General features: G+C 53.3%; 1 protein-coding gene across 2 annotated transcripts in view; it reads right to left on the bottom strand.

The window, feature by feature from the left end:
• Positions 1-819: 819 nt before the first annotated feature.
• Positions 820-26735, bottom strand: part of LOC147100460 (suppressor of tumorigenicity 14 protein homolog) — a 124688-nt gene continuing 98772 nt past the window's right edge. For both annotated transcript variants that reach the window (XM_085968200.1, XM_085968201.1), the window contains 9 exons: positions 21436-21566; positions 16135-16239; positions 15127-15234; positions 14569-14682; positions 13883-14008; positions 12627-12810; positions 7322-7593; positions 4743-4879; positions 820-1473 (listed from right to left, as the gene is read on the bottom strand). In XM_085968200.1, coding sequence (XP_085824326.1) covers positions 1312-1473; positions 4743-4879; positions 7322-7593; positions 12627-12810; positions 13883-14008; positions 14569-14682; positions 15127-15234; positions 16135-16239; positions 21436-21566 — 1339 coding nt within the window. In that variant the 3' untranslated portion in view covers positions 820-1311. The remainder of the gene's footprint in view (positions 1474-4742; positions 4880-7321; positions 7594-12626; positions 12811-13882; positions 14009-14568; positions 14683-15126; positions 15235-16134; positions 16240-21435; positions 21567-26735) is intronic.

Genomic DNA, 26735 nt, shown 5'->3' with positions numbered 1-26735 from the left:
TGTGCGAGGCAGTAACAGTGAGGTCAGACTCAGTTACTCCATCATATGGTTGTTATACCAGTCAAACTAGCAAAACAGGTTTAAAAATCTCTTCATTGCATCATACTCAAATCACAGAATGAGAGCACACAGTCTATCATTATTTGGTAAAATTCTTTGAGAATCACGGAGGTCCCAGTGCCCTTTAATGGGCTTTGCATTTAGTCCCGAGAAAATAATTCTGGCTCCCAGCAGGTTTTTGAATAAGTGTAACACGCACAATCTAAAGTAAACACACATCAGCAACAGGTGGGAAAGGTTATTGCACCAATGGATCAGTTATTATTTTACACAGAACATTATAAACTGAATTAATGAAACTACAAGGTACATATGGTGCAGGCCAAGCAACCCCGTGTGCAGACCGTCCGTCCGACCCCCCCAGCACAGACCGTCTGTCCAACCGACCCCCCCCAGCACAGACCATCTGTCCAACCGACCCCCCCCCAAGCACAGGCCGTCCGTCCGACCGATGCCCAGCACAGACCGTCCGTCCGATGCCCAGCGCAGACCGTCTGTCCAACCGACCTCCCCAGCACAGGCCGTCCGTCCAACCGATGCCCAGCGCAGACCGTCTGTTCAACCGACCCCCCCCAGCACAGGCCGTCCGTCCGACCGATGCCCAGCACAGACCGTCCGACCGATGCCCAGCACAGACCGTCCGTCCGACCGACCCCCCCAGCACAGACCTTCCGTCCGACCCCCCCCAGCACAGACCGTCCGTCCGACCCCCCCAGCACAGACCGTCCGTCCGACCCCCCCAGCACAGACTGTCCGTCTGTCCAACCAACCCCCCCCCCCCCCAGCACAGACCTTCCGTCCGACCCCCCCAAGCACAGACCGTCCGTCCGACCCCCCCAGCACAGACCGTCTGTCCGACCGACCAACACTCAGCGCGGGGGAGCTGTGCGAGAGGAGGTGGTGGTTTTGGGGGGGGGGGGGGGGGGGGGGAGCTCTGGAGCGTCCCAGTTCATTGTACTTATTGCCCAGACACCCATTACACACCCCGATCATTCATTGGTTGAGTAGCATGAGAAGTAGCCAAACGTCCCACAGAATATCTTCACTGATGGATTGACTTCATGGAATTTTATACATTTATCTACAAGTTGGGAGAGCGCCTCGGTATCAGAAATCACATGGTACAGGTGAAAGTGAAAGTGTGCTCCTAACTTCAGTTCTCTGTGGTGGATCAATTCACCCGATACACCCAGGGCAGAGTAAGAATCTGGAAAGTCAGCCACGTGGCCAGGGTGACGTACTCCGCACGCACTAAACTCCAGAGTGTCTCATGATCCATTGTCGATACTTGGCAACTCTGGTGTAAATTCCTGGTTTATTCCTTCTCGCACATCCATCTCCCCAGCTGACAATTCCGGCTAAGAACACCCTCCCATTCTCCTCCACACTGGACATGGGGCCTCCAGAGTCACCCTGAAAACACAGACAGTGAAACCATTAGCACCATGGGCCAATAAACAGCAGGTCCGAGTATAGACTTGGTTATTACAGCTGAAACTCAAGAACTCCATTGCTACAGCTGCTGACTCCCGGCACTTCGTGTCCTGGGACCATTAGATCACGGTCTGGAAAAGGAGAGTCTGACACCAAGAGCTGGAGCTCCAGATCCAGACTTTCACAAAGCTGCTGCCAGCAACAGCAACCAATTCCAACGGGCTTCCTCCAGTCGACCAGACGCAACACATGGCAGAGTGAGTGAATGGCACTCGCAGACCCCCACCCCCAATCCCCGACTCCCCCCACTCGCAGTCCCCGACCCCTCCCACTCGCAGACCCTGACCCCGACCCCTCCCACTCGCAGACCCCGACCCCCCCCCACTCGCAGACCCCGACACCCCCCCACTCGCAGACCCCGACCCCCCCCACTCGCAGACCCCGACCCCCCCCCCACTCGCAGACCCCGACACCCCCCCACTCGCAGACCCCGACCCCCCCCACTCGCAGACCCCGACCCCCCTCCCACTCGCAGACCCCGACCCCCCCCCACTCGCAGACCCCGACCCCCCCCTCGCAGACCCCGACCCCCCTCCCACTCGCAGACCCCGACCCCCCTCCCACTCGCAGACCCCCACCCCAATCTCCGATCTCCCCCCCACTCCAACTCCCCCCAATCTCTGTCCCCCCCACTCACAGACCCCGACCCCCCCCACTCGCAGACCCCGACCCCCCCCACTCGCAGACCCCGACCCCCCCCACTCGCAGACCCCGACCCCCCCCACTCGCAGACCCCGACACCCCCCCACTCGCAGACACCGACCCCCCCCCACTCGCAGACCCCGATCCCCCCCCTCGCAGACCCCGACCCCCCCCCCACTCGCAGACCCCGACCCCCCCCACTCGCAGACCCCGACCCCCCCCACTCGCAGACCCCGACCCCCCCCACTCGCAGACCCCGACCCCCCCCCACTCGCAGACCCCGACCCCCCCCCACTCGCAGACCCCGACCCCCCCCCACTCGCAGACCCCGACCCCCCCCCACTCGCAGACCCCGACCCCCCCCACTCGCAGACCCCGACCCCCCCCCACTCGCAGACCCCGACCCCCCCCACTCGCAGACCCTGACCCCCCCCACTCGCAGACCCTGACCACCCCCACTCGCAGACCCTGACCACCCCCCCACTCGCAGACCCCACCAACTTGCTTTTATACAGCGCATTTAATGTAGCAAAACATCCCAAGGTGCTCAGTAAGAGCGACATCACTAAAAATATTTCTGACACCATGCCACAGAAGGAGATATCAGGACATATGACCAAAAGATTGGTCAGAGGTAGTTTGTAAGGAGCATCTTAAAGGAGGAGGGAGAGGTGGAGAGATTTAGGGAGGGAATTCCAGAGCTTTGAGCCTTGGCAGCTGAAGGCAGGCCGCCAATGGTGGAGCGATGAAAATTGGAGCGCAGAGATCTCGGAGGGTTGTGGGGCTGGAAGAGGTTACACAGATAGAGAGGGGCGAGGCCATGGAGGGATTTGAAAACAAGGATGAGAATTTTAAAATTGAGGCGTTTTCGGACCGGGTGCTAGCACAAGGGTGATGTGTGAACGGGACTTGGTGTGAGTTAGGATACGAGCAACAGAGTTTTGAATGACCTCAAGTTTCTGTAGGGTGGAAGATGGAAGGCCGGCCAGGAGAGCATTGGAATAGTCAAGCCTAGAGGTTACAAAGAAGTGGATGAGGGTTTCAGCAGCAGATGAGCTGAGGCAGGGGCGGACTCAGGCGATGTTACAGAGGTGAAATTAGGCGGTCTTGGTGATGGAGCAGGTATGTGGTTGGAAGCTCATCTCGGGGTCAAACAACACCAAGGTTGCGAAGGGTCTGGCTCAGCTTCAGACAGTTGCCAGGGAGAGGGATGGAGTCGGTGGTCAGGGAACGGAGTTTGTGGCGGGGACCGAAGACAATTGCTTTGTTCTTCCTTTAGTTGGAGGAAATTGCTGCTCATCCAATACTTGATGTCAGACAATCCGAGACAGTGGCGGGGTCGAGAGAGGTGGTGGGGAGATCGAGCTGGGTGTTGTCAGTGTACATGTGGAACCTGATGTTGTGTTTTCGGATATGTCGCCGAGAGGCAGCATGTAGATGAGAAGTAGGAGGGGCCAAGGGGGACTCCAGAGGTCATGGTGCGGGTTGGGAAGAGACCACACTCGCAGACCCTGAGCCCCCCCAGCTCTCTCAGGCACTGATCAGTGTCCGTGGTGACTCGCAGACCCTCTGATCTACGCTGCATGCATTAATTACATGGGATGAAAACTCGAATCAGAGCAAGAATCTCCGGCAACAGGATCCGAAACACGAGATTCCTATTGTTGCATTTTAATAAAGTTTTAGAAAGTGATTGAACAGAAAAGGGAGTGTATTTCAATTATTTAAACGTTTAAAGGGAAGGATGGAAACAAAATGAATGGGTGTGGAAATTAATTTTTTACATATTAAAATAATCAGATAATAGGTGTGGATGTGCTGGGGGGGACTGACTGAATTGCTCAGCTCTCCCCGCTTTCTATTCACATTGAACGGTTGCAATGTGCAAACTCTTGGCCTTTCACCAAACTGCTCACAACCGGATGAAATGTAACTCATTTACCGTGTTGCTTAATTTGTTTTTGCCTTTAAATGAGATAAACTTCTGCAGGTGAATCAGTGTCTGTAGAGACCCCGAGACTGGGGTCAGCACGGAGAGTCAGTGTGGGCACATGCACAGCCTGGGAGAGGAAGGGACTGGCTACAGGCACAGCCTGGGAGAGGAAGGGACTGGCTACAGGCACAGCCTGGGAGAGGAAGGGACTGGCTACAGGCACAGCCTGGGAGAGGAAGGGACTGGCTACAGGCACAGCCTGGGAGAGGAAGGGACTGGCTACAGGCACAGCCTGGGAGAGGAAGGGACTGGCTACAGGCACAGCCTGGGAGAGGAAGGGACTGGCTACAGGCACAGCCTGGGAGAGGAAGGGACTGGCTACAGGCACAGCCTGGGAGAGGAAGGGACTGGCTACAGGCACAGCCATGCGTGACCACGGAACCCCACCCACCCACAAGCGGCCTGGGCCAGTGAACCCCCCCCCCCCCCGCCACCCTGGGCCCGTGAACCCCACCCACCACCCCAGCTCCCCACAACCTGCCTGGGCCCGTGAGCCCCCCCACCACCCCATGTGTATGAAACAGAGTGTTGGGGTGCTGCGAGGTGACCTTACCTGACAGGCGTCGATTCCTCCGCTCAAGTATCCAGCGCACAACATGCGGGAGGACACAATGCTGCTCAGCAGCGAATTACAGACCTGTCTCTTGATGATTCGTAACTCAGCTTTCTGCAATACTTTGGCATCAGCACCTACAGGAGGAAGAGGAGAGGGAGGACATTACACATCAATCCCCCCCGCTTGACTCGCAAATTAATAATGCAGCAGAGGCTTAGTCACTGAAGTAAGGATCCTGGCAACAGCAACGCACGTAGGAAGATATCTTCTGTACCCAGTGAGAACGACCTGCTCCAGGAACGCAACAACCTCCCCGCTACATCCTGTACCCAGTGAGAACGACCTGCTCCAGGAACGCAACAACCTCCCCGCTACCTCCTGTACCCAGTGATATCAGTCTGCTCCAGGAACTCCACATCTCCCTACATTCTGTAATTTTTTCTCCTTTAAGGAATTATCCAATTCCCTTTTGAAAGCTACTATTGAATCTGTTTCCACTGTCCTATCAGGCATAATGAACGAGGTCACTAACACGGTGGATAGGGGAGAGTTGATGGATGTTGTCTATATGGACTGCCAGAAGGCATTCAATCAGTTTTGCACAAGAGATTATTGCAAAAATGAGAGCGCGTGGAATTGGAGGTAACCTTGTGACATGGGCTGGTAATTGTTTGGGAGATCGGAGACAGAGAGTCGGGATAAAGGGAACGCTCTCATTGGCAGGCTGTCTCAAGTGGTGTTCCCCAGCGATTTGTTCTGGGGCATCAACTTTTCACTATATGCATCAATGACTTGGCTGAAAGAAGGGAGAGCCATATATCCAAGTTTGCTGATGACACCGAGGACACCCAGTAAGATGTGTCGATGGGAGCAGGAAGTTACAAAGGGGCATTGATAGATTAAGTGAGTGGGCAAAACTGTGGCAGATGGAGTTCAATGTGGGAAAGTGTGAGGTCATCCATAGAATATTTTCTTAATGGAGAGAGACTAGGAACTGTGGAGGAGCAGCGAGATTTAGGGGTCCACGTACACAAATCACTAAAAGCTAGTGGGCAGGCCCAAAAAATAATTTAAAAGGCTAATGGAATGCTGGCCTTTATCTCGAGGGGGCTGGAATATAAAGGGCGGAAGTGATGTGACGGTTACGCAGAACCTTGGTTAGGCCCCATCTGGACACTGCGTTCAGTTCTGGGCACCACACCTCAAAGGATAGACTGGCCTTGGAGCAGATGCAAAGAACATTCACCAGAATTACACCAAGATTAACAGGTTAAATTATGAGGCCAGGTTGTATAGACTTGGTTTGTATTCCTTCAAGTATAAAAGATTGAGGGGTGATCGGATTGAGTTGTTTAAAAGTTAAAAGGATTCCTAAGGGTAGATGGAGAGAGACTATTTCCTCTGGTGGGGAAGTAAAGAACAAGGGGACATAACTTTAAAATGAGAGCCAGGCCGTTCACGGGTGATGTCAGGAAACACTTCTTCACACAAAGGGTGGTGGAAATCTGGAATTCTCTCCTCCAAAAAGCTGTGGATACCAGGGGTCAACTGGAGCTTTCGAGGTCAAGATTGATTGATATTTATTAGGTAAGTATTAGTGGGATATGGAACCAAGGCAGGTAAATGGAGTCAAGATACGTTGAACGGCAGACCAGGCATGAGGGGTTGAATGGACTCCTCCCTGTTCCTCAAACACAAAACCCTGCCTGTAAATTCCCTTTATCCCTTTAACTCCTGGACTTAACACGTGCTTTCACAGGATCTCTTTGATGAGCAACTAGAGCATCACGCTTTCAGACCTCATCCTAACTTTAAAACCATTGAGCAACTTTATTGAACAAATTGTGATCAAGCAACAGAGGTACTGGAGTGTTTCTGGACCCCGGGGACCGGACCCGAGCGGCGGCCAGCGGGGACCGGACCCGAGCGGCGGCCAGCGGGGACCGGACCCGAGCGGCGGCCAGCGGGGACCGGACCCGAGCGGCGGCCAGCGGGGACCGGACCCGAGCGGCGGCCAGCGGGGACCGGACCCGAGCGGCGGCCAGCGGGGACCGGACCCGAGCGGCGGCCAGCGGGGACCGGACCCGAGCGGCGGCCAGCGGGGACCGGACCCGAGCGGCGGCCAGCGGGGACCGGACCCGAGCGGCGGCCAGCGGGGACCGGACCCGAGCGGCGGCCAGCGGGGACCGGACCCGAGCGGCAGCCAGCGCCTTCAGAAAAGCCGCCAATGGAAATTGTGGGAGAAAAAAAAAATCAAAATTAAAAAGAAACAAGAACTGTTCAAAAACAGACTCTGCAGAACATTTTTGAAGTCAGATGGTTGAGAGGAATTTGGAGCTCCGGCCCAGCCCACGGGGGAGTTCCAGCCCGGCCCGCGGGGGAGCTCAGAGATCCGGCTCGGCCCGCGGGTGATGTGCAGGAAGGGCTGCTGCTGTAAATATTTCTGCTAAACAACATAGATCACCGCATTTAATTGGGCAACGTATTGAGTTTGTTTTACACCAGGTTAGATCAAGAGCACAAACAAAAGTAAATGACATCAGATTCATCTGCTGCAAGCTACTGGCGTCACTCACCATCTTCCTTCAGTTTCCCCCAGCCCGTGACCCAGGTGGATTTGCCCACAGGGAAGTTATGTGTTGTATCCGGGAGGCAGATGGGTTGAATGACACTGGTGAAGGTCACAGGACTAGCCAACTCCAACAGGGCAATGTCATTATCGAATGTCTGCTTATTGTAAGACTCGTGAACGATGATCTGTTTGATGTCCCTCTTCACCACTCGGTCATTCAACTCCAGCTGAACATGGAGCCCAAGGTATGCAACCCAGAGATTGGGATTGGAATATCTACCAGAACAAAATCCATAGAGACAGGTTAGTAAGGGAGGGATAGGTAGAGAGATGGTGAAGCGAAGTGTGTAGTGGAGGTGGATATTGACGAGGAGGAGGTGGATATTGACGAGGAGGAGGTGGATATTGACGAGGAGGAGGTGGATATTGACGAGGAGGAGGTGGATATTGACGAGGAGGAGGTGGATATTGACGAGGAGGAGGTGGATATTGACGAGGAGGAGGTGGATATTGACGAGGAGGAGGTGGATATTGACGAGGAGGAGGTGGATATTGACGAGGAGGAGGTGGATATTGACGAGGAGGAGGTGGATATTGACGAGGAGGAGGTGGATATTGACGAGGAGGAGGTGGATATTGACGAGGAGGAGGTGGATATTGACGAGGAGGAGGTGGATATTGACGAGGAGGTGGTGGATATTGACGAGGAGGTGGAGGTGGATATTGACGAGGAGGTGGAGCTGGATATTGACGAGGAGGTGGAGGTGGATATTGACGAGGAGGTGGTGGATATTGACGAGGAGGAGGTGGATATTGACGAGGAGGAGGTGGATATTGACGAGGAGGAGGTGGATATTGACGAGGAGGAGGTGGATATTGACGAGGAGGAGGTGGATATTGACGAGGAGGAGGTGGATATTGACGAGGAGGAGGTGGATATTGACGAGGAGGAGGTGGATATTGACGAGGAGGTGGTGGATATTGACGAGGAGGTGGAGGTGGATATTGACGAGGAGGTGGAGGTGGATATTGACGAGGAGGTGGAGGTGGATATTGACGAGGAGGTGGAGGTGGATATTGACGAGGAGGTGGAGGTGGATATTGACGAGGAGGTGGAGGTGGATATTGACGAGGAGGTGGAGGTGGATATTGACGAGGAGGTGGTGGATATTGACGAGGAGGAGGTGGATATTGACGAGGAGGAGGTGGATATTGACGAGGAGGAGGTGGATATTGACGAGGAGGAGGTGGATATTGACGAGGAGGAGGTGGATATTGACGAGGAGGAGGTGGTGGATATTGACGACGAGGAGGTGGTGGATATTGACGACGAGGAGGTGGTGGATATTGATGAGGAGGAGGTGGATATTGATGAGGAGGAGGATATTGGTGAGGTGGGTGAAAGGAAGTTCCTCAGCTGGAAAGATGTGGTGAGTGGTGTTCCACGAGGGCTGTTTTGGGGCCTCTTTTATTTACAGTATGATCTGTATTTTGGAATTCAGGGAACAATACTGAAATTTGTTAATGGCACCAAATTGGGGCATGACCAAAAGTGCAGGAAGACACAGAAGTTAGTGCGGTCGGCAAATCAGGGCAGCGGCAGTTCAATGTAGAAAAGTGTAAAGAAATACACTTTGAACATAAGGGAGAAAGGAAATACATATTAAATGGTAATATTTGAAATGGAGAAGAGCAGAAGGACTTGGTGCACAGATACACAGGTCAGTAATGGTGGCAGTGTAAATAGATATAGTCACTAAAACGGTAAATAGAATCTTTGATTTTGTACTGAATGGCACAGAAACGAGAAGCAGTGCGGTGTGAGGAGTGTATTTTTAGCTGTAGATTATTGTCCTGAAATGTAAGGATTTTTAAAATTTGTTCTCGGGGTGTGAACTATCCTGGCAAAGCTGCATTTATTGCCCATCTCTAGTTGCCATGAGAATGTTAAAAACAGAGAAATAATAAAGTGATACACAGCAACTGGTCTCAGACCAGCTGCCAGCAGTGGGCTCCACAATACAAACTGGTAATGCTAAGGATGTAGAATAGTACAACACAGCAGGAGGCCATTCGGCCCATCGAGTCTGCTCTTTCGATAAGTTAGTCCCACTCCCCCCATTTTCCCCCATATCCCTGCAATTTTTCTCCTTCAAGAAGATATCCAATTCCCTTTTGAAGGCTACGATTGAATCTGTCTCCACCGCCCTATCAGGCAGCACATTCCAAATCCTCACCATTTGTTGCGTAAAACAGTTTATCCTCATCTTCTGCCAATCACCTTCAATCTGGGCCCTCTGGTTATCGACTCTTCAGCCACTGGAAACAGTTTCTTTTACTTTACTCAACCTAAATTCTCCATGATTTTGAACACCTCAAATCTTTTCTTGGCCTTCTCTGCTCTAAGGAGAACGCTGCTAGCTTCACAGAAATCACAGAAACCCCACAATGCAGATAGATGCCATTTCAGCCCATCGAGCCTGCACCGACACATATCCCACCCTATCCCCGTAACCCTACGTATTTAATCCCCCTAACACTAAGGGTCAATTTATCATAGCCAATCAACCTAACCCGCACATCTTTGGACTGTGGGAGGAAACCGGAGCACCCGGAGGAAACCCACGCAAACACGGGGAGAATGTGCAAACTCCACACAGACAGTCACCCGAGGCCGGATTCGAACCCGGGTCCCTGGCGCTGTGAGGCAACAGTGCTAACCACTATGCCACCGTGCTGCTCCAGTCTACCCACGCAACTGTAATCCCTCATCCCTGGAACCATGCTGGTAAATCTCTCCTGCACTCTCCCCAAAGTCTTCTCGTCCTTCCTAAAGTGTGGTGCCCAGAATTGGACACAATACTCCAGCTGGGGCCAAACTAGTGTTTATATAGGTTTAGCATAACTTCCTGGCTTTTGTACTTGATGCCACTGTTTATAAAGCCTGGGATCCCCTATGCTTTATTGACCTGTCCTGCCACCTTCAAAGATTAGCACACAAACACCCCCAGGTCTCTCTCTTCTGGCACCCCCTTCAAAATTGTACCATTGAGCTTGTATTGTCTCTCCTCATTCTTCCCACCTCAATGTATCACACTGCACTTTTCTGCATTGAATTTTATCTGCCGTGTGTCTGCCCATTCCACCAGCCTGTCTATGTCCTCTCAAAGTCTATAATGATCTTCCTCACTGTTTACTACACTTGCAAGTTTCATGTCATCTGCAAATTTTGAAGTTGTGCCCTGTACCCCCAACTCCAAGTCCAAGTCATTAATATATATCAAAAACAGCAGTGATCCTAATACTGAACCCTGGGGAACATCACTGTATACCTCCCTCCGATCTGAAAAACAGCCACTCCCCACAACTCTGTTTTCTATCCCTTAGCTAATTTTGTATCCAAGCTGCTACTGTCTCTTTTAGCCCATGGGCTTCAATTTTGCTAACAAGCCTATTCACAGAATCACAGAAACCCCACAGTGCAGATAGAGGCCATTTCGGCCCATCGAGCCTGCACCGACACATATCCCACCCGATCCCCGTAACCCCTACACCAACACATATCCCACCCTATCCCCGTAACCCCACGTATTTAATCCCCCTAACACTAAGGGTCAATTTATCATAGCCAATCAACCTAACCCGCACATCTTTGGACTGTGGGAGGAAACCGGAGCACCCGGAGAAAACCCACGCAAACACGGGGAGAATGTGCAAACTCCACACACACAGTCGCCCGAGGCCGGATTCGAACCCGGGTCCCTGGCGCTGTGAGGCAACAGTGCTAACCACTATGCCACCGTGCTGCTATTATGTGGTACTTTATCAAACGCCTTTTGAAAGTCCATATACACAACATCAACTGCGCTGCCCTCATCCACCCTCTCCGTTACCTCAGCTCTGCAGCCCGAGATGAGAAGGGCCAAATTCAAACCCCAGAACTCCCAGTGCAGCGTCCCCCAGACTGGAGGAGAATCTCTCCAAATTTACAGCCAGTCAACGGCTTCTCTTCCCGCATTATCATCTCTGGAGTCCCCCAAGGATCTATCCTGGGCCCCCTCCTATTTCTCAGCGTTACCTCTGATGTCCCCCAAGGATCTATCCTGGGCCCCTTCCTATTTCTCATCTACCTGTTGCCCCTTGGCGACACCATCCGAAAACACAGCGTCAGTTTCCACATGTACGCTGACAACCCACAGCTCTACTTCACCTCCTTTTCTCTCGACCCCTCCAAATATTGGGAAGACCGAAGCCATTGTTTTCGGTCCCCGTCAAAAACTCCGTTCCCTAGCCACTGGCTCCATCCCTCTCCCTAACATCTGTCTGAGACTGAACCACACTCTTCACAACCTTGGTGGCATATCTGACCCTGACATGAGCTTCCGACCACATATCTGCAGCATAACTAAGACCACCTAATTCCACCTCCGAAACATCGCCTGACTTCGCCCTTGCCTCAGCTCATCCGCTGCTGAAACCCTCATCCATGCCTTTGTTACCTCTAGACTTGACTATTCCAACGCACTCCTGGCTGGCCTCCCACATTCTACCCCACGTAAACTTGAGCTCATCCAAAGCCCGGCTGCCCAGTGTCCTAACTCGCACCAAGCCCCGTTCGCCCACCGCCCCTGTGCTCACTGCCCCGTGTCCTAACTCACACCCAGTCCCGTTCACCCATCACCCCCTGTGCTCATTGCCCCGTGTCCTAACTCGCACCAAGTCTCGTTCGCCCATCTCCCCTGTGCTCATTGCCCCGTGTCCTAACTCGCACCAAGTCCCGTTCGCCCATCTCCCCTGTGCTCATTGCCCCGTGTCCTAACTCGCACCAAGTCTCGTTCGCCCATCTCCCCTGTACTCGCTGACCTACATTGGCTCCCGGTTAAGCAGCGCCTCAATTTCAAAATCTCATCCTTGTTTTCAAATCCCTCCATGCCCTCGCCCCTTCTTATCTCTAATCTCCTTCAGCCCCACAACCCCCCAGAGATATCTGCGCTCCTCTAATTCTTCCCTCTGGAGCATCCCTGATTATAATCGCTCCACCACTGGTGGCCGTGCCTTCTGTTGCCGAGGCCCTAAGCTCCGGAATTCCCTCCCTAAACCTCTCCGCCTCACTACCTCTCTCTCCTCCTTTAAGACGCTCTTTAAAACCGACCTCTTTGACCAAGCGTTTGGTATTTATCCTTAGGTGGCTCGGTGTCAAATTTGTTGTCTTATAAACTCCTGTGCAGCGCCTTGGGACATTTTACTACGTTAAAGGGCACTTTATAAATACAAGTTGTTGTTGTTGTTGTCGTCAGTTGGGCACTAACCTGATGCCCGGTGCATCCAGGAAACAGTGGGCCGCTGACACCAGCCAGCTGTTGGAGATCACTGAGGCCCCACACACATTTCCTGACTTCTTCAGATGGAGGCTGACCTGCCAGGGCCATTCGCCAATCTCTGCGTCCACACCTCCCACGATACGAGAGTGTTTGTACGGGCGAGACCCGCAACCTGCAGACACATCAGTAATCTGAGTTAGAGCAGTCGGAGCACAGACCTTACCCATCCCTAACCCCCACCCCAGGCCCAGACACCAGGCCCTGCCCCCACCGTAGGCCCGGTCAGTACCCCATCCAACTCCCCCCCGTCACACACACTGTACCCCATCCAACTCCCCCCCCCCCGTCACACACACTGTACCCCATCCAACTCCCCACCCTCACACACACTGTACCCCATCCAACTCCCCACCCTCACACACACTGTACCCCATCCAACTCCCCACCCTCACACACACTGTACCCCATCCAACTCCCCACCCTCACACACACTGTACCCCATCCAACTCCCCACCCTCACACACACTGTACCCCATCCAACTCCCCACCCTCACACACACTGTACCCCATCCAACTCCCCACACACACACTGTACCCCATCCAACTCCCCACCCTCACACACACTGTACCCCATCCAACTCCCCACCCTCACACAAACACTGTACCCCATCCAACTCCCCACCCTCACACACACTGTACCCCATCCAACTCCCCACACTCTCACACACTGTACCCCATCCAACTCCCCACCCTCACACACACTGTACCCCATCCAACTCCCCACCCTCACACACACTGTACCCCATCCAACTCCCCACCCTCACACAAACACTGTACCCCATCCAACTCCCCACCCTCACACACACTGTACCCCATCCAACTCCCCACCCTCACACACACTGTACCCCATCCAACTCCCCACCCTCACTCACTGTACCCCATCCAACTCCCCACCCTCACTCACTGTACCCCATCCAACTCCCCACCCTCACACACTGTACCCCATCCAACTCCCCACCCTCACACACACTGTACCCCATCCAACTCCCCACCCTCCCACTGAAAGATCCCCCTACGGGTCACAGGCCCAGTACAGATCGTGTGCTCCCTCTGCCCCAGTGGAGAGGGGGGAAGCCATGCACCCCCCCCACCCCCCCAGTGGAGAGGGCGAAGGATTTAGGTGAACCAACAGTATTGCCGAACACAACGCTAATTGGTTGAGATGCAACACAGTGAACACTTACTGCAATTCTGCTCATCAGAACCATCTGCACAATCTCGGGTTCCATCACACTCTGGATTTTTCTTCTGGACGCAGAAACCATTCTTGCATTTGTACGTGTAAGCGGTGCAGGGCACAGAGCTCGCTGCTACAAGAAGGAAACAAACATACAGCCCCGTCACTCAGCCTGCAAACCAATCTCCAGCCTCACAGCTCAATCTGTCCTCATCAACAGCCACAATAGTTCCCGAAAAAACTTGCATCAAGGTAAAGGAACAAAACAATGGTCAGTGTCCAACACTCCCAGGGCAGGTACAGCGCGGGTTAGATACAGAGTGAAGCTCCCTCTACACTGTCCCATCAAACACTCCCAGGGCAGGTACAGCACGGGTTAGATACAGAGTAAAGCTCCCTCTACACTGTCCCATCAACATGCCCAGGGCAGGTACAGCATGGGTTAGATACAGAGTAAAGCTCCCTCTACACTGTCCCATCACACACTCCCAGGGCAGGTACAGCACGGGGTTAGCTACAAAGTAAAGCTCCCTCTACACTGTCCCATCAAACACTCCCAGGGCAGGTACAGCATGGGTTAGATACAGAGTAAAGCTCCCTCTACACTGTCCCATCAACATGCCCAGGGCAGGTACAGCATGGGTTAGATAGAGAGTAATTTTCCGAGAGTGAGATAGGGATCTAGCTGCTTACTGTTACTGCAGTCCTTCTCATCAGTTCGGTCCCCGCACTCATCCACCAGATTGCATCTCTGTTCCTCAGGGACACACTTTCCATTAATACATTTCATCTCGTCAGATTCACATTCTGAAAGATACAAAACCACGTCAAACACCGAAACTTACTCCAGTGTTACGCTGTGCCCCTTCCTGGTTTATGCACATAGCCTTGGGGGGGGGGGGGGGGGGAATAAAGGGCGAGGGGGCGGGGGGCCAGGACGAGGGGACCGGGACGAGGGGGCCGGGGCGGGACGAGGTGGCCGGGGCGGGACGGGGGGGGGGGGGCGGGCGCGGGACGAGGGGGCCGGGACGAGGGGGGGGCGCGGGACGAGGGGGTGGGGGGGGGCCGGGGGGGGGGGGGCCGGGGCAGGACGAGGGGGCCGGGGGGGGGGCGCCGGGAGGGGGGCAGGATGAGGGGGCCAGGGGGGGCCGGACGAGGGGGGGGGGGCAGGACGAGGGGGCCGGGGGCAGGACGAGGGACAGACAGGGGCCATTGCAGCTATAATGGAGACTGAGCTAATGAGGTACTTACGGCAATTTGCCTCATCACTGTTATCGCCACAGTCGTTGACACCATCACACACCCAGAGCTTGGATTTACACAGCCCCGTACCACAGCTGAACTGATCATCGCTACACTCTAAGGGAGAAAGAACAAATCAGTAACAGCCCAAGCACCCTCATTCCATCCGTAATCCAGTGACCCTCCTCTTCCCCCAGCCCAGGTACCCGTCACCCACCGTCACGCTCAAGTCTGTGGAGTGGAGCTTGAACCCACAACCTTTTGACGGAGAGGCGAGAGTGCGACCCACGGCTGACAAGGTGGGCGTGCTCCTGGACTGCAGCCTCTTAGAACAATCCTGATATTCATTCTAGGAACTAAACAATTATGGCAAAGGTTTTCTGTTTGCTATCCTGGCACAGTATCAGGGTCAGTGAAGACACAGGAACTTGTGCACGAGAGCGCTCGAAATTACAAGACAAATAATCGAGAGTAAGAGTAGAAAAGACATCAAAAATGTATCAGGGCCCTCCCACATTCACTGACTCTTCCATCACAACTGTCTGCACTTGATAGATTTTTTCCCCAATCTCACATCGTACCCTCAGAAATAACCGCCCGTCCCTTAGAGTGCAACAGGCAATCGGTAACAACTGTACTCGGGACTTCCAGGAAGCAGTATGTTACATCTATTAACTATTAGCTCATCCTCCATTTCAATCCCGTTTCCATCCTTGGGAATCTCGGATCTCCTTTCCAAACCCTTGCTGTTGTAACATTAGAAGCATATTTTTCTGATTGCGTTTGGTTTCTGGTTCACGCTTCAGCCCCCTGCCTGCCTTTTGTCCACGGTTTGCAGGGTGCTGTATCTGTCCCAGCAGTTTCCCTCCCGCACGCCATACAGGCTCTGTACAGTCTGTTTCTCTTCATAACTCCACGACCCCTCCCTCCCCACGTTCCCCCCCCCACCCCCCGCGCCACGCTGGCAGCGCCCCTCCTCCCGTCGAACACTGGCAATGTGGTGATGTGCACACTCACTGCATTTGATTTCATCACTGTTGTCCCCACAGTCATTCCATCCGTCACACACCAGGTCCTGTTGAATACAGCGACCGCTCCTGCAGGCAAACTCATCCGGGCAAGCTGCAGAGACACAAGCCATCATCTCCCATGCTTCAACAACAATTTGCATTTATATAGCGCCTTTAAAGTAGTAAAACGTCCCAAAGTGCTTCACTGTGACACCGAGCCACAAAGAGATATCAGGGTAGATGATCAAAAGCCTGGTCAAAGAGGTAGGTTTTAAGGAATGTCTTAAAGGAGAGCGAGATGGAGAGGCAGAGAGGTTAATGGGCAAGACTTCCAGAGCTTAGGGCCTAGCAGCTGATGGCACGGCCGTCAATAGTGGAGCGATTAAAATCGGGGATGTGCAAGAGGCCAGAATTGGTTCGGTTGAATGTGCCATCAAGGTAGGAGATGTCGATCCACAAAAACTAAAAATAACCATTTTCTGACTTAGTATTAGAGTCAAAGGATAGTGCAGTAGCAGACAAGGAAGCAAGCACGAGAGCGCGAGCCAGTGTGCTAGAGAGCATCAGAGCGAGACAGAGAGCGCCAGAGGGCGAGAGCAATGCGATGCCAGAGCGCAAGAGTGTGGGAGGGAGATAGACAGAGCACCAGTGAGATAGAGAGCACTAGCTAGCGAGCGACCGCCAGAGAGATAAGAGAGCTAGCAAGCGCCAAAGAGCGAGAGCGAGCGGGGCAGGCGGCGGGGAACAGAGAGACAGACAGAAAGCGAGCGCGAGAGCCACAGAGCGAGCGAGAGCGAGCACCGGACAGCGAGAGAGAGCGCGAGAGCCGGACAACGAGAGAGAGAGAGAGAGAGAGAGAGAGAGAGAGAGAGAGCGAGCCACAGAGAGAGAGAGCGCAAGCGAGCCACAGAGAGAGCCAGAGAGAGAGATAACGCGAGCGAGCCACAGAGCGAGAGAGCGAGCGAGCCAGAAAGAGCGCGCGAGCGAGCGAGCCAGAAAGAGAGAGCGAGCGAGCGAGCCAGAAAGAGAGAGCGAGCGAGCGAGCCAGAAAGAGAGAGCGAGCGAGCGAGCCAGAGAGAGCGAGCGAGCGAGCCAGAAAGAGAGAGCGAGCGAGCCAGAAAGAGAGAGCGAGCGAGCGAGCCAGAAAGAGAGAGCGAGCGAGCGAGCCAGAAAGAGAGAGCGAGCGAGCCAGAAAGAGAGAGCGAGCGAGCCAGAGAGCGAGCGAGCCAGAAAGAGAGAGCGAGCGAGCGAGCCAGAAAGAGAGAGCGAGCCAGAAAGAGAGAGCGAGCGAGCCAGAAAGAGAGCGAGCCAGAAAGAGAGAGCGAGTGAGCCAGAAGAGAGCGAGCCAGCCAGAAAGAGAGAGCGAGCGAGCCAGAAAGAGAGCGAGCGAGCGAGCCAGAAAGAGAGAGCGAGCGAGCCAGAAAGCGAGAGCGAGCGAGCCAGAAAGCGAGCGAGCGAGCCAGAAAGAGAGCGAGCGAGAAAGAGAGAGCGCGCGAGCCAGAAAGAGAGAGAGCGAGCCAGAAAGAGAGAGCCAGAAAGAGAGAGAGAGCCAGAGAGAGAGAGCCAGAGAGAGAGCCAGAAAGAGCGAGCCAGAAAGGAGAGCGAGCGAGCCAGAGAGCGAGCGAGCCAGAGGAGAGCGAGCGAGCCAGAGGAGAGCGAGCGAGCGAGAGGAGAGAGAGCGAGCGAGCCAGAAAGAGAGAGCGAGCGAGCCAGAAAGAGAGAGCGAGCGAGCCAGAAAGAGAGAGCGAGCGAGCCAGAAAGAGAGCGAGCGAGCCAGAAAGAGAGCGAGCGAGCCAGAAAGAGAGAGCGAGCGAGCCAGAGGAGAGCGAGCGAGCCAGAGAGAGCGAGCGAGCCAGAGAGAGCGAGCGAGCCAGAGAGGAGAGCGAGCGAGCCAGCCAGAGGAGAGCGAGCCAGAAAGAGAGAGCGAGCGAGCCAGAGAGAGCGAGCGAGCCAGAAAGAGAGAGCGAGCGAGCCAGAGAGAGCGAGCGAGCCAGAAAGAGAGCGAGCGAGCCAGAAAGAGAGAGCGAGCGAGCCAGAAAGAGAGCGCGAGCGAGCCAGAAAGAGAGCGCGAGCGAGCCAGAAAGAGAGCGCGAGCGAGCCAGAAAGAGAGCGCGAGCGAGCCAGAAAGAGAGAGAGCGAGCCAGAAAGAGAGAGAGAGCGAGCCAGAAGAGAGCGAGCCAGGAGAGAGCGAGCCAGAAAGAGGAGAGCGAGCGAGCCAGCCAGAGGAGAGCGAGCGAGCGAGCCAGAAAGAGAGAGCGAGCGAGCCAGAAAGAGAGAGAGCGAGCCAGAAAGAGAGAGAGAGCGAGCCAGAAAGAGAGAGAGAGCGAGCCAGAAGAGAGAGAGCGAGCGAGCCAGCCAGAGGAGAGCGAGCGAGCCAGCCAGAGGAGAGCGAGCGAGCCAGAAAGAGAGAGCGAGCGAGCCAGAAAGAGAGAGCGAGCGAGCCAGAAAGAGAGAGCGAGCGAGCCAGAAAGAGAGAGCGAGCGAGCCAGAAAGAGAGAGCGAGCGAGCCAGAAAGAGAGAGCGAGCGAGCCAGAAAGAGAGAGCGAGCGAGCCAGAAAGAGAGAGCGAGCGAGCCAGAAAGAGAGCGAGCGAGCCAGAAAGAGAGAGCGAGCGAGCCAGAAAGAGAGAGCGAGCGAGCCAGAAAGAGAGAGCGAGCGAGCCAGAAAGAGAGAGCGAGCGAGCCAGAAAGAGAGAGCGAGCGAGCCAGAAAGAGAGAGCGAGCGAGCCAGAAAGAGAGAGCGAGCGAGCCAGAAAGAGAGAGCGAGCGAGCCAGAAAGAGAGAGCGAGCGAGCCAGAAAGAGAGAGCGAGCGAGCCAGAAAGAGAGAGCGAGCGAGCCAGAAAGAGAGAGCGAGCGAGCCAGAAAGAGAGAGCGAGCGAGCCAGAAAGAGAGCGAGCGAGCCAGAAAGAGAGCGAGCGAGCCAGGAGAGAGCGAGCCAGGAGAGAGCGAGCCAGAAGAGAGAGAGCGCGAGCCAGAAGAGAGAGAGCGAGCCAGAAGAGAGAGAGCGAGCCAGAAGAGAGAGAGAGAGCGAGCCAGAAGAGAGAGAGCGAGCCAGAAGAGAGAGAGCGAGCCAGAAAGAGAGAGAGCGAGCCAGAAAGAGAGAGCCAGAGAGAGCGAGCCAGAAAGAGAGAGAGCGAGCCAGAAAGAGAGAGCCAGAGAGAGCGAGCCAGAAAGAGAGAGAGCGAGCCAGAAAGAGAGAGAGAGCGAGCCAGAACAAGAGAGAGAGCGAGCCAGAACAAGAGAGAGCGAGCCAGAACGAGAGAGAGCGAGCCAGTAAGAGAGAGAGCGAGCCAGAAAGAGAGAGAGCGCGAGCCAGAAAGAGAGAGCGAGCGAGCCAGAAAGAGAGAGCCAGAGAGAGCGAGCCAGAAAGAGAGAGAGCGAGCCAGAAAGAGAGAGAGCGAGCCAGAAAGAGAGAGAGAGCGAGCCAGAACAAGAGAGAGAGCGAGCCAGAAAGAGAGAGAGCGAGCCAGAAAGAGAGAGAGCGCGAGCCAGAAAGAGAGAGCGAGCGAGCCAGAAAGAGAGCGAGCGAGCCTGAAAGAGAGAGCGAGCGAGCCTGAAGAGAGCGAGCGAGCCAGAAAGAGAGAGCGAGCGAGCCAGAAAGAGAGAGCGAGCGAGCCAGAAAGAGAGAGCGAGCGAGCCAGAAAGAGAGAGCGAGCGAGCGAGCCAGCCAGAAAGAGAGAGCGAGCGAGCCAGAAAGAGAGCGAGCGAGCCAGAAAGAGAGAGCGAGCCAGAAAGAGAGAGCGAGCCAGAAAGAGAGAGCGAGCGAGCCAGAAAGAGAGAGCGCGCGAGCCAGAAAGAGAGAGAGCGAGCCAGAAAGAGAGAGCCAGAAAGAGAGAGCCAGAGAGAGAGAGCCAGAGAGAGAGAGAGCGAGCCAGAAAGAGCGAGCCAGAAAGGAGCGAGCGAGCCAGAGAGCGAGCGAGCCAGAGGAGAGCGAGCGAGCCAGAGGAGAGCGAGCGAGCGAGCCAGAGGAGAGAGAGCGAGCGAGCCAGAAAGAGAGAGCGAGCGAGCCAGAAAGAGAGAGCGAGCGAGCCAGAAAGAGAGAGCGAGCGAGCCAGAAAGAGAGCGAGCGAGCCAGAAAGAGAGCGAGCGAGCCAGAAAGAGAGAGCGAGCGAGCCAGAGGAGAGCGAGCGAGCGAGCCAGAGAGGAGAGCGAGCGAGCCAGCCAGAGGAGAGCGAGCGAGCCAGCCAGAGGAGAGCGAGCGAGCCAGAAAGAGAGAGCGAGCGAGCCAGAAAGAGAGAGCGAGCGAGCCAGAAAGAGAGAGCGAGCGAGCCAGAAAGAGAGAGCGAGCGAGCCAGAAAGAGAGAGCGAGCGAGCCAGAAAGAGAGAGCGAGCGAGCCAGAAAGAGAGAGCGAGCGAGCCAGAAAGAGAGAGCGAGCGAGCCAGAAAGAGAGAGCGAGCGAGCCAGAAAGAGAGAGCGAGCGAGCCAGAAAGAGAGAGCGAGCGAGCCAGAAAGAGAGAGCGAGCGAGCCAGAAAGAGAGAGCGAGCGAGCCAGAAAGAGAGAGCGAGCGAGCCAGAAAGAGAGAGCGAGCGAGCCAGAAAGAGAGAGCGAGCGAGCCAGAAAGAGAGAGCGAGCGAGCCAGAAAGAGAGAGCGAGCGAGCCAGAAAGAGAGAGCGAGCGAGCCAGAAAGAGAGCGCGAGCGAGCCAGAAAGAGAGAGCGAGCGAGCCAGAAAGAGAGAGCGAGCGAGCCAGAAAGAGAGAGCGAGCGAGCCAGAAAGAGAGAGCGAGCGAGCCAGAAAGAGAGAGCGAGCGAGCCAGAAAGAGAGCGAGCGAGCCAGAAAGAGAGAGCGAGCGAGCCAGAAAGAGAGAGCGAGCGAGCAAGAAGAGAGAGAGCGAGCAAGAAGAGAGAGAGCGAGCCAGAAGAGAGAGCGAGCCAGAAGAGAGAGAGCGAGCCAGAAGAGAGAGAGCGAGCCAGAAGAGAGAGAGCGAGCCAGAAGAGAGAGAGCGAGCCAGAAGAGAGAGAGCGAGCCAGAAAGAGCGAGCCAGAGAGAGCGAGCCAGAAAGAGAGAGAGCGAGCCAGAAAGAGAGAGCCAGAGAGAGCGAGCCAGAAAGAGAGAGAGCGAGCCAGAAAGAGAGAGAGAGCGAGCCAGAACAAGAGAGAGAGCGAGCCAGAACAAGAGAGAGAGCGAGCCAGAAAGAGAGAGAGCGAGCCAGAAAGAGAGAGAGCGCGAGCCAGATAGAGAGAGAGAGCGAGCCAGAGAGAGCGAGCCAGAAAGAGAGCGAGCCAGAAAGAGAGCGAGACCGACCGAGACCGACCCATTCCCCCCCCACCCATTACCCAGTTTCCTCCATCGCTCCTCTGCAACTTACGTTTAGTGGCGTCATAAGGTTCGAAGGTAGCAGAAAATCCCCGATCGGACTCTGCCGCATCAGAATGGAATCTGACCGTCATTTCATTTGTATCACCCAGTTCGACCACCTGTGGTCTGTGCCCACAGATCCTGAAACACAAGTGTACAATTGTGTGTAATTCAACAACTTGCATTTATGTAACACATAAAACGTCAAAATGCACTTTACAGGAGCGTTATCGAACAACATTAAACCAGAGCAGATGAGAAGTAAAAGTAGGGGAACATCTAGGCAATAGTGACCATAATATAATATGCTTTAAAATAATAATTGGGAAGGACGTAAGTATGAGGAAGACAAGGGTAATAGATTGGAGAAAAGCTGATTTTGAGGGGCTGATAACAGAATTTGGTAAAATAAAATGGACAATATTGGCAAACAATGACGTGGAACGGCAATGGGAAACATTTAAAACAATGTTTAAGGAAGTCGAGGGAAAATATATTCCACTAAAAAAACAAGAACAAGCTAAACACTAATGAGATACCATGGATGAATAAAGCCATAAGGGAAAAATTGAGGGTAAGGAAAGAGGCATACATTAAGGAACATGGACAGCAGGGATGAACATGATATGGGAGAATACAAAGAGATTAGGACAGATGTCAAAAAAAATTAGCAAGGCAAAGAGGAACCATGAAATTAAATTATCAAGGAACAGAAAACAAAATAGTAAAATATATTACAGGCACATCAATAAAAAAAGGTCGGGATGGGAACAGAGCCACTAAGGGATGGTCAGGATAATACCACAGGCAGTGATAGAGAGATGGCAGAAATATTAAATAATTACTTTGCCTCAGTATTTACCAGGGAGATAGAATAGGTGGACATGACTTTGGATCATGAGATTAGTAATGAAATAACTGCATTTAAAATAAAGAGAGATATATTAAATAAACGAATCAAAGGTAGAAGCAATGGAAGGGATGAAAATTGATAAGACAGGATGTACTAGAAAGGCTGGGTGTGCTTAGAGTGGATAAGTCGCCTGGTCCAGATGGCTTGCATCCCAGATTGCTAAGTGAATTGGGGGAGGAGATAGCGGGAGGGCTTCCCATAATTTTCCAATCTTCCCTAAATGTGGGGGTGGTGCCAGAGGATTGGAAAGTGGCAAATGTGACACCATTGTTCAAGAAAGGGTGTAAGGACAATCCCAGTAACAACAGTTTAACATCAGTGGTGGGTAAAGTTTTAGAAACAATAATCAAAGAAAATATTAACGGGCACTTGGAGAGGTTTAAGCTAATTAAGGGGAGCCAACATGGATTTGTAAAAGGCAGATCATGTTTCACTAATCTAATTAAATTTTTTGATGAAAGAACAGGGAGGATCGATGAAGGGAATGCAATGGCTGTTGTCTGCATGGATTTTAGGAAGGCGTTTGACAAAGTACCACATAGAAGGCTGGTTAACAAAATTGAGGCTCATGGAATAGGCGGGTCAGTGGCAGCTTGGATAAGGAATTGGCTTAAGGACAGAAAACAGACTTGTGGTAAATGGCTGTTTTTCAGACTGGAGGATGGTAGACAGTGGTGTTCCCCAAGGGTCAGTGCTGGGGCCACTGCTTTTTGATATATATAAATGACCTGGATATTGGAATACAAAGTAGAATTTCTAAATTTGCCGATGATACCAAACTTGGGGGTGTGGCAAACAGTGAGGAGGATACCAATTGACTGCAACAGGACATTGAAAGTCTAGCAGAATGAGCAGATGGAATTTAATAGAGAAGTGCGAGGTGATGCATTTTGGCAGAAGGAACAGGGCGAGGCAATATACACTTAATGGCACAGTTTTAAAGAGTGTGCAGGGACAGAGGGACCTGGGAGTTAATGTGCATAGGTCCCTGAAGGTGGCAGGACATATTGAGAGAGTGGTTAACAGCATATGGGATCTTGGGGTCATAAATGGAAGTATTGAGTATAAAAGTAGAAGTTATGCTGAACCTTTATAAAGCCACAACTGGAGTATTGCGTCCAGTTCTGGTCACCGCACTTTAGTAAAGGATTGAAGGCCCTTGAGAGGGTGCAGAGGAGATTTACCAAAATGGTTCCGGGGATGGGGGATCTTAGCTACAAGGACAGGTTGGAGAAGCTGCATTTGTTTTCATTAGAGCAAAGGAGGTTGAGGGGTGCTTTGATAGAGGTGTACAAGATTATGATAGGTTTGGATAGGCTAGACGGGGAAAGGCTGTTCCCACGAGTTGATGGTACAAGGACTAGGGGACACAAATTTAAGGTATTGGGTAAGAGATACAGTGGGGATGTGAGGAAAAACTTTTTTACGCAGCGAGTGGTGAGGACCTGCAACTCGCTGCCGACGGAAGTGGTGGAATCAGAGACACTCAATGGGGTAGAGGAAGAAAGGGATCTCGGAGTACAAACCCACGACCAGCGAGGCCCGAGAGCACTCGGAGCAGCGGGAGCAGAGGAGGAGCAGCCGGGTATAAAAACCCACGACCAGCGAGGCCCGAGAGCACTCGGAGCAGCAGGAGCAGAGGAGGAGCAGCCGGGTATAAAAACCCACGACCAGCAAGGCCCGAGAGCACTCGGAGCAGCGGGAGCAGAGGAGGAGCAGCCGGGTATAAAAACCCACGACCAGCGAGGCCCGAGAGCACTCGGAGCAGCGGGAGCAGAGGAGGAGCAGCCGGGTATAAAAACCCACGACCAGCGAGGCCCGAGAGCACTCGGAGCAGCGGGAGCAGAGGAGGAGCAGCCGGGTATAAAAACCCACGACCAGCGAGGCCCGAGAGCACTCGGAGCAGCGGGAGCAGCGGAGCAGCAGCCGGGTATAAAAACCCACGACCAGCGAGGCTTACCAACTCCACAGCGGGGAGAGAGGTAAAAAATAGTCAGTGTGTGACGTCACCAGGGAGCAGGTAAGTGATTGGTTGGTGAGTATTTCTCTTTTTTAAACTTTAGCTCTGTAGTTTATTGTTACTAGGGTCTTTTCTGGTGTAGCAGGTACTGTTGGTAGACTATACAAGAGCCTTAGAGATATCTTTAATTGGTGATAGTAAATTAATTAAGGGGAAAGTCATGCCAGGAGAGCCCAGCCCCGTGATGTGCTCCTCCTGCTCCATGTGGGAATTCAGGGACACTGCCCCTGGTGACTACGTGTGCAGGAAATGCATCCATCTGCAGCTATTAGCAGACCGCATTGAGGAGCTGGAGCTGCGGGTGGATGGGTTGTGGAGCATTCACGAGGCTGAGAAGTTCGTGGATAGCACGTTTAGTGAGTTGGTCACACCGCAGGGAAGGGCTGCACAGGAAGAAAGGAAATGGGTGACCACCAGGCGGAGCAATAGAAGTAGGCAGGTAGTGCAGAAAACCCCTGTGACCATTCCCCTCTCAAACAAGTATACCGTTTTGGATACTGTTGGGGGGAATGACTCACCAGGGGAAGGCAGCAGCAGCCAGCTTCCTGGCACTGGGGGCGCTCCTGCTGCCCAGGAGGGGAGGAAAAAGAGTGGGAGAGCAATAGTCGTAGGGGATTCTATAGTAAGGGGAACAGATAGGCGTTTCTGTGGCCGTAGACGTGAATCCAGGATGGTTTGTTGCCTCCCTGGTGCCAGGGTCAAGGATGTCACTGAGCGGCTGCAGGGCATTCTGGAGGGGGAGGGTGAACAGCCAGAGGTCGTGGTCCACATTGGTACCAATGACATAGGTAAAAAGAGGGGTGAGGTCCTGCAGCAAGAATTTAGGGAGCTAGGGGCAAGATTAAGGAGCAGGACCTCAAAGGTTGTAATCTCTGGATTACTCCTGGTGCCACGTGCTAGTGAGTATAGGAATAGGAGGATAGAACAGATGAATGCGTGACTAAAGGGATGGTGCAGGAGGGAGGGCTTTAGTTTCCTGGATCACTGGGTCTGCTTCTGGGACAGGTGGGACTTGTACAAGTCGGACGGTTTACACCTGAACCAGAGGGGAACCAATATCCTTGCGGGGAGGTTTGCTAGCACTGCTGGGGGGGGTTTAAACTAATTCGGCAGGGGGATGGGATACAGAGTGGAGCTATAGTAGGGGGTGATGTACAGCCAAATAAGGAGGAAAAAACAAGTCAGCAGGGAAGGCAGAGCAAAGATGTGAAGGCAAAAGGGAATATGGCAGGGCTGGAAGGCATTTATTTTAATGCAAGGAGTCTTGCAAATAAGGTGGATGAACTGAAGTTGTTGTTGAACACATGGGAGTACGATATTGTTGCTATCACAGAGACATGGTTGAGGGAGGGTCAGGACTGGCAGCTAAATATTCCGGGGTATAGAATCTTCAGGCGAGACAGAGGGGGGTGTAAAAGGGGAGGGGGTGTTGCAATATTAATTAAGGAGTCTATTACTGCTGTAAGGAGGGATGATATATTAGCGGGTTCCTCTAATGAGGCCATATGGGTAGAACTTAAAAACAAAAAGGGGTCAAGCACCTTGCTGGGAGTGTACTATAGGCCCCCAAACAGTCAGGGGGAGATAGAGGAACAGATATGCAGGCAGATATCAGAAAAGTGTGAAAATAATAGGGTAGTAATAGTGGGGGATTTCAACTTCCCCAATATAAATTGGGATAGTCAGAGTGTGAAAGGCTTGGAGGGAGCAGAATTCTTAAAGTGCATCCAGGAAAGCTTTTTGAGCCAACATGTAGAAAGTCCTACAAGAGAGGGGGCGGTACTGGACCTAATTCTAGGGAATGTAGCCGGGCAGGTGGTGGAAGTGTCTGTAGGAGAGCATTTTGGCGATAGTGACCACAATTCGGTGAGATTTAAGGTGGTCATGGAAAAAGACAAAGACGGCCCGGAAATCAGGGTTCTAAATTGGGGGAAGGCCGATTTTAATAAGATAAGACAGGATCTGGCAAAAGTGGACTGGGAGCAGCTACTTATAGGAAAATCCACATCAAAACAGTGGGAGGCTTTCAGAAGGAAAATAGAGAGAGTACAACACCAACATGTTCCTGTAAAGGTCAAGGGTGGGACCAACAAGCAAAGGGAACCTTGGATGACAAAGGATATACAAAAATGCATTAGGAAAAAAAGGGGGGCTTTTGGCAGTTACAAAAGACAAAAGACGGTGGAAGCCCTAGAGGAGTGTAAGAGGTGCAGGGGCATACTTAAAAAGGAAATTAGGAGGGCGAGGAGGGGCCATGAAATAACACTGGCGAGCAAAATAAAGGAAAATCCTAAGATTTTTATAAGTATATTAAGGGCAAGAGGATAACCAGGGAAAGGGTAGGGCCCATTAGGGACCAAAGTGGCAAGCTGTGTGT

The sequence above is a fragment of the Somniosus microcephalus genome, chromosome 26 (assembly GCF_052327205.1).
Source record: "Somniosus microcephalus isolate GS21.2 chromosome 26, FLI_Smic_1.0, whole genome shotgun sequence".
In the NCBI taxonomy this organism is placed as follows: Eukaryota; Metazoa; Chordata; class Chondrichthyes; order Squaliformes; family Somniosidae; genus Somniosus; species Somniosus microcephalus.
Note: the sequence above shows the minus strand (reverse complement) of the source record. Positions and strands in the feature narration are given on the sequence as shown.